The sequence below is a fragment of the Mytilus californianus genome, unplaced genomic scaffold, assembly GCF_021869535.1.
Source record: "Mytilus californianus isolate M0D057914Y unplaced genomic scaffold, xbMytCali1.0.p SCAF_6, whole genome shotgun sequence".
Taxonomy (NCBI): Eukaryota; Metazoa; Mollusca; class Bivalvia; order Mytilida; family Mytilidae; genus Mytilus; species Mytilus californianus.
In genome coordinates this window covers 15064168-15082139 of record NW_026262712.1, presented here as the reverse complement: position 1 = coordinate 15082139, position 17972 = coordinate 15064168, and the positions used below count along the sequence as shown (strand labels likewise).

At 30.4% G+C, this 17972-nt stretch overlaps 1 protein-coding gene across 1 annotated transcript in view; it reads right to left on the bottom strand.

Annotated features, from left to right (window-relative positions):
- The window catches only part of LOC127706882 (F-box only protein 47-like), a 49197-nt gene that overhangs the window by 28278 nt on the left and 2947 nt on the right, over positions 1 to 17972 (bottom strand). The window contains exons 2-4 of the mRNA XM_052211615.1: positions 15714 to 15926; positions 14224 to 14397; positions 7439 to 7515 (exon numbers count right to left, since the gene is read on the bottom strand). Coding sequence (XP_052067575.1) covers positions 7439 to 7515; positions 14224 to 14397; positions 15714 to 15926 — 464 coding nt within the window. The remainder of the gene's footprint in view (positions 1 to 7438; positions 7516 to 14223; positions 14398 to 15713; positions 15927 to 17972) is intronic.

Sequence of the window (17972 nt, the reverse complement as noted above, 5' to 3'; positions counted from 1 at the left end):
TATGGAGCGCATTAATCCTCAAGTTTTAATGCAAACTCATAGACAAGTAAATTTTGGCTCAAAATGGTCTAAATATAAATATAAACACCAAAAGTTTTATTTCTGCAAATTTATTGATTAGTTTAAGTAAACAATGACATCAAAAGCACTATTTTGTGTCAGAGTAGAGCTACTTTTACATACGTTATAAATTGGAGGGAGTGAATTGTTGGTCTGACATCTAAAGAGACAAAAAAGTTTATCAAAAGTCTTTTGTTTTGCTTTATTCTTAATCCTTGGTCAATTTGTAGTAAAACAAATCCTATCTGAGCATAATGCGACTTATATTGGAAAATTCACAGCTCAGTTTAAACTGACTGTAATGTATGACTTCAATAGAAAATACTTAAAAATTTAATTTCAGACTACAGGAACATAAACTTTCAATATCAAGATCAATTTTGGTTGATTTTTCCTTATTTGTCCTACTACTTTAAAGAACCACAATTTTTACAATGAGTTTAGTAAAAAATCAAAGGTACTGAAGTGCCTAGGAATATTGACCCCCTTTTTTTCATCAGGTGTCAGTAATGGACTATTAATTGATCAATAATGCAGTTATGGTCATGAAACAATTTTTATTTATTATTAGTCAATAAAATTTAAGGTAGAAAACTTTCATTTGAGACAATTTATGGGATTGGGGTGAGTTTATTCAGTGTTATGCTATCTGCCAAATACATGGAATGACGCAATGATATAACGGGTAAAATTCAAATTCATAAAATCTTCATAACGACAATTTTTTTTTTGTGGTAAACAACCTATGTTTTTATGTTTAATACCACAGAAACAACTTACTGTGCATTCATACCAATTTCAGACATTTTTTTATATGAATGCATATAGTAAGGGTGGGAAAAGCTAAAAATAGCACAGTTTCAGGTTTAAGGCTCTAATTTTGCTATATGTGACTTTTTTGCCAAAAAAAAAAGGTTGAAATGTGACTACTTGCATTTTAAATGATCAGTTAAGACAAAATAATCAATTGTTTTCTGATTTTTTGGTTTCACCACTTTTCGCTTTAAAGGTGTCAAACCACCAATTCAAAATCCCTGTCTATTCAACCAAATTTTGCAATTTTCACAGCTTTCTTAATATTTTACCTTAAGTTTAACTTCATAGAAACTAGGTATATCCTGAATTGTACATGTATCATCTTTCTACATGCCAATTTTCAACCCATGTTTAAAGTCTTGTAAAAAAGAACTGTCTTTCAGGAGACAAGTACTAGTAAAATAACCCCTAGTTTTCTGGAAATCTTAAATTAGTATACTATGGAGCGCATTAATCCTCAAGTTTTAATGCAAACTCATAGACAAGTAAATTTTGGCTCAAAATGGTCTAAATATAAATATAAACACCAAAAGTTTTATTTCTGCAAATTTATTGATTAGTTTAAGTAAACAATGACATCAAAAGCACTATTTTGTGTCAGAGTAGAGCTACTTTTACATACGTTATAAATTGGAGGGAGTGAATTGTTGGTCTGACATCTAAAGAGACAAAAAAGTTTATCAGAAGTCTTTTGTTTTGCTTTATTCTTAATCCTTGGTCAATTTGTAGTAAAACAAATCCTATCTGAGCATAATGCGACTTATATTGGAAAATTCACAGCTCAGTTTAAACTGACTGTAATGTATGACTTCAATAGAAAATACTTAAAAATTTAATTTCAGACTACAGGAACATAAACTTTCAATATCAAGATCAATTTTGGTTGATTTTCCTTATTTGTCCTACTACTTTAAAGAACCACAATTTTTACAATGAGTTTAGTAAAAAATCAAAGGTACTGAAGTGCCTAGGAATATTGACCCCCTTTTTTTCATCAGGTGTCAGTAATGGACTATTAATTGATCAATAATGCAGTTATGGTCATGAAACAATTTTTATTTATTATTAGTCAATAAAATTTAAGGTAGAAAACTTTCATTTGAGACAATTTATGGGATTGGGGTGAGTTTATTCAGTGTTATGCTATCTGCCAAATACATGGAATGACGCAATGATATAACGGGTAAAATTCAAATTCATAAAATCTTCATAACGACAATTTTTTTTTTGTGGTAAACAACCTATGTTTTTATGTTTAATACCACAGAAACAACTTACTGTGCATTCATACCAATTTCAGACATTTTTTTATATGAATGCATATAGTAAGGGTGGGAAAAGCTAAAAATAGCACAGTTTCAGGTTTAAGGCTCTAATTTTGCTATATGTGACTTTTTTGCCAAAAAAAAAAGGTTGAAATGTGACTACTTGCATTTTAAATGATCAGTTAAGACAAAATAATCAATTGTTTTCTGATTTTTTGGTTTCACCACTTTTCGCTTTAAAGGTGTCAAACCACCAATTCAAAATCCCTGTCTATTCAACCAAATTTTGCAATTTTCACAGCTTTCTTAATATTTTACCTTAAGTTTAACTTCATAGAAACTAGGTATATCCTGAATTGTACATGTATCATCTTTCTACATGCCAATTTTCAACCCATGTTTAAAGTCTTGTAAAAAAGAACTGTCTTTCAGGAGACAAGTACTAGTAAAATAACCCCTAGTTTTCTGGAAATCTTAAATTAGTATACTATGGAGCGCATTAATCCTCAAGTTTTAATGCAAACTCATAGACAAGTAAATTTTGGCTCAAAATGGTCTAAAGATAAATATAAACACCAAAAGTTTTATTTCTGCAAATTTATTGATTAGTTTAAGTAAACAATGACATCAAAAGCACTATTTTGTGTCAGAGTAGAGCTACTTTTGCATACGTTATAAATTGGAGGGAGTGAATTGTTGGTCTGACATCTAAAGAGACAAAAAAGTTTATCAGAAGTCTTTTGTTTTGCTTTATTCTTAATCCTTGGTCAATTTGTAGTAAAACAAATCCTATCTGAGCATAATGCGACTTATATTGGAAAATTCACAGCTCAGTTTAAACTGACTGTAATGTATGACTTTAATAGAAAATACTTAAAAATTTAATTTCAGACTACAGGAACATAAACTTTCAATATCAAGATCAATTTTGGTTGATTTTTCCTTATTTGTCCTACTACTTTAAAGAACCACAATTTTTACAATGAGTTTAGTAAAAAATCAAAGGTACTGAAGTGCCAAGGAATATTGACCCCCTTTTTTTCATCAGGTGTCAGTAATGGACTATTAATTGATCAATAATGCAGTTATGGTCATGAAACAATTTTTATTTATTATTAGTCAATAAAATTTAAGGTAGAAAACTTTCATTTGAGACAATTTATGGGATTGGGGTGAGTTTATTCAGTGTTATGCTATCTGCCAAATACATGGAATGACGCAATGATATAACGGGTAAAATTCAAATAATTTCATAAAATCTTCATAACGACAATTTTTTTTTTGTGGTAAACAACCTATGTTTTTATGTTTTATACCACAGAAACAACTTACTGTGCATTCATACCAATTTCAGACTTTTTTTTATATGAATGCATATAGTAAGGGTGGAAAAGCTAAAAATAGCACAGTTTCAGGTTTAAGGCTCTAATTTTGCAATATGTGACTTTTTTGCCAAAAAAAAAAAAGGTTGAAATGTGACTACTTGCATTTTAAATGATCAGTTAAGACAAAATAATCAATTGTTTTATGATTTTTTGGTTTCACCACTTTTCGCTTTAAAGGTGTCAGACCACCAATTCAAAATCCCTATCTATTCAACCAAATTTTGCAATTTTCACAGCTTTCTTAATATTTTACCTTAAGTTTAACTTCATAGAAACTAGGTATATCCTGAATTGTACATGTATCATCTTTCTACATGCCAATTTTCAACCCATGTTTAAAGTCTTGTAAAAAAGAACTGTCTTTCAGGAGACAATTACTAGTAAAATAACCCCTAGTTTTCTGGAAATCTTAAATTAGTATACTATGGAGCGCATTAATCCTCAAGTTTTAATGCAAACTCATAGACAAGTAAATTTTGGCTCAAAATGGTCTAAATATAAATATAAACACCAAAAGTTTTATTTCTGCAAATTTATTGATTAGTTTAAGTAAACAATGACATCAAAAGCACTATTTTGTGTCAGAGTAGAGCTACTTTTACATACGTTATAAATTGGAGGGAGTGAATTGTTGGTCTGACATCTAAAGAGACAAAAAAGTTTATCAGAAGTCTTTTGTTTTGCTTTATTCTTAATCCTTGGTCAATTTGTAGTAAAACAAATCCTATCTGAGCATAATGCGACTTATATTGGAAAATTCACAGCTCAGTTTAAACTGACTGTAATGTATGACTTCAATAGAAAATACTTAAAAATTTAATTTCAGACTACAGGAACATAAACTTTCAATATCAAGATCAATTTTGGTTGATTTTTCCTTATTTGTCCTACTACTTTAAAGAACCACAATTTTTACAATGAGTTTAGTAAAAAATCAAAGGTACTGAAGTGCCTAGGAATATTGACCCCCTTTTTTTCATCAGGTGTCAGTAATGGACTATTAATTGATCAATAATGCAGTTATGGTCATGAAACAATTTTTATTTATTATTAGTCAATAAAATTTAAGGTAGAAAACTTTCATTTGAGACAATTTATGGGATTGGGGTGAGTTTATTCAGTGTTATGCTATCTGCCAAATACATGGAATGACGCAATGATATAACGGGTAAAATTCAAATTCATAAAATCTTCATAACGACAATTTTTTTTTTGTGGTAAACAACCTATGTTTTTATGTTTAATACCACAGAAACAACTTACTGTGCATTCATACCAATTTCAGACATTTTTTTATATGAATGCATATAGTAAGGGTGGGAAAAGCTAAAAATAGCACAGTTTCAGGTTTAAGGCTCTAATTTTGCTATATGTGACTTTTTTGCCAAAAAAAAAAGGTTGAAATGTGACTACTTGCATTTTAAATGATCAGTTAAGACAAAATAATCAATTGTTTTCTGATTTTTTGGTTTCACCACTTTTCGCTTTAAAGGTGTCAAACCACCAATTCAAAATCCCTGTCTATTCAACCAAATTTTGCAATTTTCACAGCTTTCTTAATATTTTACCTTAAGTTTAACTTCATAGAAACTAGGTATATCCTGAATTGTACATGTATCATCTTTCTACATGCCAATTTTCAACCCATGTTTAAAGTCTTGTAAAAAAGAACTGTCTTTCAGGAGACAAGTACTAGTAAAATAACCCCTAGTTTTCTGGAAATCTTAAATTAGTATACTATGGAGCGCATTAATCCTCAAGTTTTAATGCAAACTCATAGACAAGTAAATTTTGGCTCAAAATGGTCTAAATATAAATATAAACACCAAAAGTTTTATTTCTGCAAATTTATTGATTAGTTTAAGTAAACAATGACATCAAAAGCACTATTTTGTGTCAGAGTAGAGCTACTTTTGCATACGTTATAAATTGGAGGGAGTGAATTGTTGGTCTGACATCTAAAGAGACAAAAAAGTTTATCAGAAGTCTTTTGTTTTGCTTTATTCTTAATCCTTGGTCAATTTGTAGTAAAACAAATCCTATCTGAGCATAATGCGACTTATATTGGAAAATTCACAGCTCAGTTTAAACTGACTGTAATGTATGACTTTAATAGAAAATACTTAAAAATTTAATTTCAGACTACAGGAACATAAACTTTCAATATCAAGATCAATTTTGGTTGATTTTTCCTTATTTGTCCTACTACTTTAAAGAACCACAATTTTTACAATGAGTTTAGTAAAAAATCAAAGGTACTGAAGTGCCAAGGAATATTGACCCCCTTTTTTTCATCAGGTGTCAGTAATGGACTATTAATTGATCAATAATGCAGTTATGGTCATGAAACAATTTTTATTTATTATTAGTCAATAAAATTTAAGGTAGAAAACTTTCATTTGAGACAATTTATGGGATTGGGGTGAGTTTATTCAGTGTTATGCTATCTGCCAAATACATGGAATGACGCAATGATATAACGGGTAAAATTCAAATAATTTCATAAAATCTTCATAACGACAATTTTTTTTTTGTGGTAAACAACCTATGTTTTTATGTTTAATACCACAGAAACAACTTACTGTGCATTCATACCAATTTCAGACTTTTTTTTATATGAATGCATATAGTAAGGGTGGAAAAGCTAAAAATAGCACAGTTTCAGGTTTAAGGCTCTAATTTTGCAATATGTGACTTTTTTGACAAAAAAAAAAAGGTTGAAATGTGACTACTTGCATTTTAAATGATCAGTTAAGACAAAATAATCAATTGTTTTATGATTTTTTGGTTTCACCACTTTTCGCTTTAAAGGTGTCAGACCACCAATTCAAAATCCCTATCTATTCAACCAAATTTTGCAATTTTCACAGCTTTCTTAATATTTTACCTTAAGTTTAACTTCATAGAAACTAGGTATATCCTGAATTGTACATGTATCATCTTTCTACATGCCAATTTTCAACCCATGTTTAAAGTCTTGTAAAAAAGAACTGTCTTTCAGGAGACAAGTACTAGTAAAATAACCCCTAGTTTTCTGGAAATCTTAAATTAGTATACTATGGAGCGCATTAATCCTCAAGTTTTAATGCAAACTCATAGACAAGTAAATTTTGGCTCAAAATGGTCTAAATATAAATATAAACACCAAAAGTTTCATTTCTGCAAATTTATTGGTTAGTTTAAGCAAACAATGACATCAAAAGCACTATTTTGTGTCAGAGTAGAGCTACTTTTGCATACGTTATAAATTGGAGGGAGTGAATTGGTGGTCTGACACCTCTAAAGGGGTTCCTTTTAACAATCCCACTAGGATGATGGAAGGCCTGATCTGTTGATTGAAAATAAAATGTTTACACTTTCCTTATGCAAGGAGCAAAACTAATTTCTCCTACAAAAATTGAGCAAACATATTTTTCCTCAATCTTGAATCTTATTTGTTGATAAAATAATAAAAAATATTGTTTGTTGTTTATTGCTGATATATTTATCCATTATAAATCTCTCCATCATGATTGATTACAACAAATTGCATTTTGAAACATAACAATATTACTCTGCCACTGTGGTAAACCTTGAAAAGTAGTTTATATATCAAAAATAAATATAATAACACCTAGATGTGTATAGAATATATTGGATTGCAGTATAAAGACAACAATAGTGTATTGACTTGACATAACAACAATATAAGAAGTTGCATATATTTACCAAGGAAATGCTCTGCAGAGCTTTCATATACCCCTTTTCTAAGCCTCATCCTTACATCGTTATAATGTCACTTACCGGTAAGTAAATATACTATACTATATAATTAATTGTGAATCAAGTTTATTTACAAGATTCTTAATTCATTGTACCTTATATCTACTTCCAATTACAAGTATATGGGAGATAACTCTGTATTTTTCTTACCCTTGTTAAATATTCATTGACTATTTTCAGTCTCTCTCTTGTGGCATATAAACAAGTAGTTCTTTTAACCAGAAGTCCTACAATATATTGTAAAGTCACAGATAGCTTCAAGTAGTTTGAGTATTTATGGTCTCTATAAATTTTAAATAACTGCAACAGCGGTCAGGGTATAGTACACTCCTCAAGTGTGGAGGTTAGAGAGTTCAATCCACAGCCACTTTAAACCAGAATTAAATCTTGTATTTTCTGCATGTTAACTAATTAACACTAAGCATTTAGCGGTAAGACTATGAGTTAGGACTGGTTAGTAGAGCATCAGTAATTGTGCCAGTAGAAGGGTGTCAAGGTTCCTGTGGACTATTCTCTAAGATGTTAGAAATTTGTCTTATAAAAATAAGAAGATGTGGTATAATTGCATGGCTTCCAAAACGGTCATATATTCCGGACATTGTCCGACTGGGAAAAGCATGAAACGGACATCTACTTTTAGTTTTCACGGCTTTCTTAAGAGACGGTCATTTTAACATAATTAAAAAAAAAAAGGAAGTTTATGCGATCTTTTGCCTTAAACAGCCACACATTTCCGGTCATAAAAGTGACATGATGAATAAGTACTATCAAAACAAACCCTACTTTAATACCTTCTCATTAAGGTTAATTAGTTGTCGGACAGCTGAAATTTACCTGTTCAGGCGACAGGTAAACTATTTTGTACCGGACATTGTTCGGTCTATTCAAAGTTATTTTCTTACATTTCAGCAGTTTGCATCTAATTAATTTAGTCAAAAAGATTGAAATTATCAGAAATATGTTTATAAATATGATTTGATGAAAAATTTAAAAAGGTTTTGAACGAAAATCGTCAGAACCACTTTGTCTGAACTAGTACACGTGTGCGCAGGTGGGAAATTTAATTATGCATCCTAATTCTTCAAAAATGCTAAAATTATCATTGATACCTTTATCTAACATTCATTTCAAGTATTTTCTTGAAGAAATAACCTGGAAAAAGCTACTTAAACTCAATCGTGCTTTGTAAACGTACACAGATTTTACGTATCCATCTCTGGTCCGTGTTTTACCATTGTCAAGTCAACATCCGGTATTAGGAAAATGTGCTTTTTAAAAACAAAAGTAAAAGTTTTTGACAAAGTTATTTTGCACAAATAAAGAATCTAAGGCAGATATTAGTATGCTGATGTTGCACACTTCGAATGATGCACTGTCAATTTAACAGTTTACGTCAGAACATCGAATTTATATAAAAGTAAAGTTTAATATCGTTTGTCAATCATTGGTTATATGATGGCCAACTGATTACCATAGTTGCCTTTTGATACCAAGTCTTAAGGGATTAAAATCGGGATATGACCTAAAATATCCGGCTGGCTCAAATATTTTTTGGAAGCCCTGTATAATTGCCAATGAGACAATTCTCCACCAGAGACCAAATGACATAGAAGTTAACAGCTATTGGTCACCTTACGTTCTTCAACAAGGAGCAAAACCCACACCACACAGTCAGCTATAAAAGGCCCAGAAATGACAAATCTTAAACAATTCAAACGAGAAAACCTGTTGAACGGTACAAAATAATGAACAAAAAACAAATATGATATATAGCAACAAACGACAATCACTGAATTACAGGCTCCTGACTTGGGACAGGGACATACAGAAGGTTAGGTAGCAATACACAGTTAGGAGTTTGGTTTCGCATTTTGGCCCCGTTGGATTTTTCAAATATGAAAGTTATTGTGTAATAAAATTCATTTTTAGACAGCTGAGTACTAATTTAGAGTTCAAAGGTGGTTTATAAGAACATCAAGATTATTTTTTACATGTTTTATGGGCTATTTTCTGTTTGACTCTCCGTATTTTCATAGCTAGACCGGTCATCGGTCCAGAAATTAATGTAATGTTTACAAACACATTTTTTCTACACAAAGTTTTTGACGCAATTTTACAAAAAAATGAGACGAAAGACATATGAATTTCATTGGATTTATTGAAAGATATATGTAAACAGTTTCAGAAAAGGTATTACTTGAAGTGATTGAAATTCTACTTTTGGCCAAATTTTGGGGAAATATGTGACATCTTTTCCCCCCTTTTTGCTATATTTTATAACAAAAAAATGCAGATTGTTGCCATGGATACACCAAAAAGAAATTATATTTTACCATTTTATATACTGGATATGAAATCTATGGAAGATTCTGATTACATACATATGCACATATATGACACAAACAGTCAACTTGATATTGCAAGAAGGCAATGAAAAGGGGATAGTAAAATTTATGAGGGAAAATTTTAATAATTTTTCCTAACTGTTTATTGCTACCTTATGGCATACTTACCAAGCTCAGAATTGTATAATTTAAGACTTTTCATACCACAAATCTATTGATATTTAGATTCTAAATCAACTTCTGAGGGGATTAAGTGTTTAAGAATGACAATGCATGTCAATTTTATTGTTTACAGTCCTTAGCAACCAAAATTAGACATTTTGACACAAGGCTTATAATTGTTCTCTATTTGCTTAACCCTTGCTTCTGAAGGATTGCGCAGTATGTAGTAGCCTAAGTATTGAATGTTTTGTATTTTTTCTTGCGAATATATCAAATTATTATTTTTATCAAGATTTCATGTTACATTTTGACATATATTAAATGTATAGTTGATTCAGCTGTAAGAATTTGATTCCCCATTACCAAGTTTTTTAATCAAGTCTTTGGTACACATTAAACATAAAGATTAACATTTTCATGCTTGAAATTGTTTAATTTTGTACAATTTTGCATCATCAGAGGTCTAATAAAGATTTTTAACATTAAAAAACTGACAAAAGAGGTATAGTTTTTAAGATTTTGCCAAAAATTGAGGTAGAAACAAGATTTTACACTTTGACTTGGCACCTTTCTTTAAATCAGTTTTTGTCACGTTTCAGTGTCAACTGCTAACCTTCATAAAATATTCATTACTCAACCAATTTTCAAAAATAAAAGGCCATTTTACTCGTTTTAGCTAGCAGAACACAGAAAATTAGTTAAAAGGGAGAATTTGAAAAAAAATATTTACTATTATGGCATACTTACCAAGCTCAGAATTGTATAATTTAAGACTTTTCATACCACAAATCTATTGATATTTAGATTCTAAATCAACTTCTGAGGGGATTAAGTGTTTAAGAATGACAATGCATGTCAATTTTATTGTTTACAGTCCTTAGCAACCAAAATTAGACATTTTGACACAAGGCTTATAATTGTTCTCTATTTGCTTAACCCTTGCTTCTGAAGGATTGCGCAGTATGTAGTAGCCTAAGTATTGAATGTTTTGTATTTTTTCTTGCGAATATATCAAATTATTATTTTTATCAAGATTTCATGTTACATTTTGACATATATTAAATGTATAGTTGATTCAGCTGTAAGAATTTGATTCCCCATTACCAAGTTTTTTAATCAAGTCTTTGGTACACATTAAACATAAAGATTAACATTTTCATGCTTGAAATTGTTTAATTTTGTACAATTTTGCATCATCAGAGGTCTAATAAAGATTTTTAACATTAAAAAACTGACAAAAGAGGTATAGTTTTTAAGATTTTGCCAAAAATTGAGGTAGAAACAAGATTTTACACTTTGACTTGGCACCTTTCTTTAAATCAGTTTTTGTCACGTTTCAGTGTCAACTGCTAAACTTCATAAAATATTCATTACTCAACCAATTTTCAAAAATAAAAGGCCATTTTACTCGTTTTAGCTAGCAGAACACAGAAAATTAGTTAAAAGGGAGAATTTGAAAAAAAATATTTACTATTAAGGTAGCAATACACAGTTAGGAGTTTGGTTTCGCATTTTGGCCCCGGTGGATTTTTCAAATATGAAAGTTATTGTGTAATAAAATTCATTTTTAGACAGCTGAGTACTAATTTAGAGTTCAAAGGTGGTTTATAAGAACATCAAGATTATTTTTTACATATTTTATGGGCTATTTTCTGTTTGACTCTCCGTATTTTCATAGCTAGACCGGTCATCGGTCCAGAAATTAATGTAATGTTTACAAACACATTTTTTCTACACAAAGTTTTTGACGCAATTTTACAAAAAAATGAGACGAAAGACATGTGAATTTCATTGGATTTATTGAAAGATATAAGTAAACAGTTTCAGAAAAGGTATTACTTGAAGTGATTGAAATTCTACTTTTGGCCAAATTTTGGGGAAATATGTGACATCTTTTCCCCCCTTTTTGCTATATTTTATAACAAAAAAATGCAGATTGTTGCCATGGATACACCAAAAAGAAATTATATTTTACCGTTTAATATACTGGATATGAAATCTATGGAAGATTCTGATTACATACATATGCACATATATGACACAGTCAACTTGATATTGCAAGAAGGCAATGAAAAGGGGATAGTAAAATTTATGAGGGAAAATTTTAATAATTTTTCCTAACTGTTTATTGCTACCTTATGGCATACTTACCAAGCTCAGAATTGTATAATTTAAGACTTTTCATACCACAAATCTATTGATATTTAGATTCTAAATCAACTTCTGAGGGGATTAAGTGTTTAAGAATGACAATGCATGTCAATTTTATTGTTTACAGTCCTTAGCAACCAAAATTAGACATTTTGACACAAGGCTTATAATTGTTCCCTATTTGCTTAACCCTTGCTTCTGAAGGATTGCGCAGTATGTAGTAGCCTAAGTATTGAATGTTTTGTATTTTTTCTTGCGAATATATCAAATAATTATTTTTATCAAGATTTCATGTTACATTTTGACATATATTAAATGTATAGTTGATTCAGCTGTAAGAAATTGATTCCCCATTACCAAGTTTTTTAATCAAGTCTTTGGTACACATTAAACATAAAGATTAACATTTTCATGCTTGAAATTGTTTAATTTTGTACAATTTTGCATCATCAGAGGTCTAATAAAGATTTTTAACATCAAAAAACTGACAAAAGAGGTATAGTTTTTAAGATTTTGCCAAAAATTGAGGTAGAAACAAGATTTTACACTTTGACTTGGCACCTTTCTTTAAATCAGTTTTTGTCACGTTTCAGTGTCAACTGCTAACCTTCATAAAATATTCATTACTCAACCAATTTTCAAAAATAAAAGGCCATTTTACTCGTTTTAGCTAGCAGAACACAGAAAATTAGTTAAAAGGGAGAATTTGAAAAAAAATATTTACTATTATGGCATACTTACCAAGCTCAGAATTGTATAATTTAAGACTTTTCATACCACAAATCTATTGATATTTAGATTCTAAATCAACTTCTGAGGGGATTAAGTGTTTAAGAATGACAATGCATGTCAATTTTATTGTTTACAGTCCTTAGCAACCAAAATTAGACATTTTGACACAAGGCTTATAATTGTTCTCTATTTGCTTAACCCTTGCTTCTGAAGGATTGCGCAGTATGTAGTAGCCTAAGTATTGAATGTTTTGTATTTTTTCTTGCGAATATATCAAATTATTATTTTTATCAAGATTTCATGTTACATTTTGACATATATTAAATGTATAGTTGATTCAGCTGTAAGAATTTGATTCCCCATTACCAAGTTTTTTAATCAAGTCTTTGGTACACATTAAACATAAAGATTAACATTTTCATGCTTGAAATTGTTTAATTTTGTACAATTTTGCATCATCAGAGGTCTAATAAAGATTTTTAACATTAAAAAACTGACAAAAGAGGTATAGTTTTTAAGATTTTGCCAAAAATTGAGGTAGAAACAAGATTTTACACTTTGACTTGGCACCTTTCTTTAAATCAGTTTTTGTCACGTTTCAGTGTCAACTGCTAACCTTCATAAAATATTCATTACTCAACCAATTTTCAAAAATAAAAGGCCATTTTACTCGTTTTAGCTAGCAGAACACAGAAAATTAGTTAAAAGGGAGAATTTGAAAAAAAATATTTACTATTAAACTAACAGGTCAAGAGAAAAAAACTGTGTATTTCTTATGATCAACAACGTTGTTGTCTTAAATACATCAGGGCAGAATAAAAATGTTTAACAGAAATTTTCACAACAAACTCTGTAATCATACCACTGACTGATAAAACAAGTTTTCCTAAGAATGATCTCATCCTGTCTAGTCAATATTTGTACAATGGCTATATTTCTTAAGATGATGAATTAACAAGAGGCTATGAGATTGACAGCAAACCGGAATTTTCCTGCATGAAAATGATATTTGCAAATCTGGATCCCCAAATAGGATCAAGAAAAAAAAATTAAATGAATTTTTGTAGGTTTCAGAAATGGAAAGGCCAAAATCAATCTAAGTTTCACTTTTCACTCCTTAAAGGTCTACAACTCAACAAAGACAAAAGCTAAAATCATGAAAATCCAACTTGACCTTCATTTAGTCACAGGAAACAACATATCTAAATTTGAAAAGATTTCGTCAAAGAGTTTTTAAGTTATTGCACAGACAAGGCTCTAAGTACCATTTTTCGCTACTTAAAGGTCTACAACTCAACAACGATAAAGGCTAAAATCATGAAAATCCAACTTGACCTTTATTTAGTCTCAGGAAACAACATATCTAAATTTGAAAAGACTTTGTCAAAGCGTCTTCAAGTTAACGCACGGACACTGTTTGAAAGACACCCACCTAAACGGCTGACCGCCCGCAGTACATCACCAAATTAATAACTGATATTTTCCTTTAGAAATCTGGTTAAAAATGGAGATGCTTCTTGTTACTGTTGCACATTTAATATTTACCTTGTCTGTTAAAAGTCCTTAGAAAATCACCTAGTTTTTCTGTTGGTAGTGGGTGAATTGATGCATGCAGTTGTTGTATTACTTTGTTGGTCAAACTAGGTGACAAAACTCTGAAACCTTCTACCAAATTCCTCATGGCTTTTGAGCCTAATGCTAAGAGGCTAATATCCTCAACTGCAATAATAAACAAATATAAATCACATAGGTGAAAAATATTCAGATGGTTCTAGTTGTAAATAACAAAGTTTTCTTATGAAAAGAAATAATCATATGTTGAAACATATCAATTTCGATGATATTCTGGTGATCTGAATTTTATATTATTGTATCCATTTTTCAGCATATTTTTGTTCCTGTTAACAGAAGTAACTGGAAACCTTGTTATAAGCAGTGCAATAAAATCAATACCAGTTGGAGCAAATATATTATACCCCTTATTTCATTAGACACAAATCATTGGCTAGAGATATAAGGGGAGGGTTGAGATCTCACAAAACATTTTAAAATGGGGCCTGTTCCAAGTCAAGAACCTCAAGCCTTTTTACTCTTGTGTGTTTTCTAAATTTTGGTTCATTTGTATGTTTCTGAGTTTAGTGTGGCGTCCATTTTGCTGAACTAGTCTACATTATTGTTTAGAGGAGCTGAAGCCCGCCTACGGGTGCTCGATTTTCTTGCTGCTTTGAAGACCCATTGGTAGCTTTGGGCTGTTTTCTGCTCTTTGGTCGGGTTGTTGTCTCTTTGACACATTCCCCGTTTCCATTCTCTATTCTACTGTAATAATTCTTCTACTTGGAACTTGTTTTTTTTATGAAGGAAATTCTAATCCATGTAAGTCGACTCTCGTTTCTTTGATTCATAAAATAGCTAGGTCTCTAATTTGATTGGTCCATCAATATCGGCCAATATTGGCTAAAAACTAAATTGTTTTTGGATTGACCAATATTATTTAATTGGCTCTTTTTAATAAGGGAAATAATGCATTCTCCCAAAAAATAAGTGAATTAGTTGATATTGTCATAGCTGATTGCTATCAAAATGTATCATGTTTATAATGTTAAAAAGAGAAATAATTAAGGCTTTGATTTGTTATATTCCTATATTTTAACTTTGTTTTTAACTTGAACACCAGAAAATTACACTGCAGCTTTTAATTGCACAAGAATGACTTTTACTTGTTCGGAGCGATAGAATAACAACTACTGTAGAACTTGATCTGTATAAGAATTTCCTAAAATAAGGTGAATAAATTTTCACTTTCATTCAATTGCTTAGGTGTCCACATAAAAGTTTTTAAATTATTGACTTTAATAGAAAATGATAATCGGTTTAATTTTTATGTGAAAGGTGAATAATTTTGATATTTTACATAATTATCACATATATTTTCTTTTCTTTTTTAAATTTTGTTATTTCCTGACCTTCTGAAAGATAAAAAGCAAAGTACAAAAAATATTTCATATTATTCATACAATCAATTCAATTATAAATACCTGTCATATATCTCAATATATAAAATTTAAGTTCCAAAGGAAGTAAATCAAAGTATCCAAGTGCTGCAGACTTCGTGCAAACTTTAGCATCAGGTGAAGTCACTGAAGATAACCTGGTGTCTTTTTTGATTTCTGGTGACATTTTATCTTTTCCTTCAAGCCTGTTTGATCTTCTTAGTTTTTTACAGGGTAAAAACTTTTTTATATCCATGTCTGAAAAAAATAAGAGTTTAAAATATATCCTTTTCTATGGAATATCTTTGGCAGCTAAAGACTGACTACAGTGTCTGGCATAACATAACTCATTCGGTGTGGTCTGTTGTACCTTCAATTTCAAATATATTGAACATAAACAGGGCGAAATTTTGCATCAAAGAACGCCACTTAACAAAATATGTCCAAAAGACAATACATAGGTTTCCTTTTAGTATAATTGTGGAAAACATTTATTATTAAATTAAGGAGATGTGGTATATGTTTTTTGGTATAGATACCCAAATTTGCCAAAATCTGTCAAAATTTCTGGATTATATCCCATGGTTTATAATTAGGTAATCGGCTCTTTATAAAATACGCAAGTTCACACATTGGACTGTGATACCATGATTGAACCAATACAGGTTGATTTTTTTCAGAGCTTTGGTCAGGTAACACTTTTATTTGATGTAATAATCCATAAATCTATTGCGGTTGTTGTTATATTAATATTTTTTTTCATGTACTCTTATGTGGATGGAGCCATAGATCTTTCTTTTCCCGTTAACTGTTTTTTTTCTTTCTATCTGTCAAAAGTAATTATCAAAATGTTGTAATTTAAACACCAGGGATGATTCTACTGTATAATTTAGGGCTGCTTTGCGGCCCTTAAATCAGCTGGCGGCCCCAAAAATTTTATGCAAAACATTAATTCCCAATTCAGGAAAAAAAAAATCAATATTTCGGGAAATGTTTCCGTCGCCGATTTAGGCAACTATATTTTTTCATAGTTTTGCCATCAAAGCGTCTTAAAATCTGGATAAGAATGCTGTCAACGATTGCATTTTATTAACAATGATTCAATTATGTCAACGTGTGGTAAACAATTTTAGCAGCGGAATCAGACCCCTCTTATACAATTGACGAAAATACAATGGGAGTATTTGATCTTGTAAAACTAACCCAAATAATTATGATGTTTTGAAAGGCCAATTTTTATTTTTTGCTGTGACGCCTTCCTACGACAGCAAAAAAAATAAATAGCCTTTCAAGACGTCATAATTATTTGGACTATTGTAAAAGCAGATGGCCCAACAGGTCGATAAAAAAAATGCTTTTTGTCAAAATGGGTCTCGTAAATGTAGACTTTGTCTGAGCAAAATTAAAATTTTGATATAACATTGATGAATTTAATGGGCGCAGATCTCGTAAAAACAGATCCCCCAACTTGTTTTATAAAAAAAAAAATTTTATATTTTGTCTGGCTCTATTTCCTCAAGACAAAAGTCTGACTGTCTCATCGATTTTGAGAATACATGTTGATAGATCATTCATGAAATAGGATGTCGATACAGTATGGAACTGTTTCAAAAGTTGTGAAGATGATCCAAATAATATTGTAATGCAATGGTTCAATGCTTAAATTTCCCGTTTCTTAGAGTTACACCTTAAGTAAAACTGGGACATTAGTATAATAGTCCCAGAGTAAAACTATGGCAACCTTCTACATATTAAACAGTAAGCAAAAATCACAAAAAATATCTTATCAATTAAGTACTAAAACTTTTGTAATTGCTTTTCTGAATTCAACTTGAAATCCATTTACATCAAGGTAAATTCATAAAGATGACCTGTTGTTGAAAAAAATACCCAATGGATGATTGTTTTCAGTGGTATAGCTTAGTTGTTATATATGTGCCTGGTCTCAATCCACTAAATGTAAAAGGTAACACCATAGCTAAGATGCAAGCCTACAAAAGATAGTGCTTCATGTGCAATGATTTTCATGTAACAACTTCCCACTAAATGTCAAGGGATCTGGCAATCATACATGTATGTATATCATAATTAATAACCCGTCCAGGATTATTCCAAATGTTACAACTTCATACAGCAGTGTATTATATAGGTAAAACTTAATACATTTTCTGTTTTTACAGAAAAATAATGTTATTTCGTCTAAGATTTTGTGTATAAAAAAATTCCCAATTGGGATGAGATTCCCAATTTGATGGTCAAGGGACTCAGTTGAAAACACCTGGAATCAACCCTGAAAACGGAAGT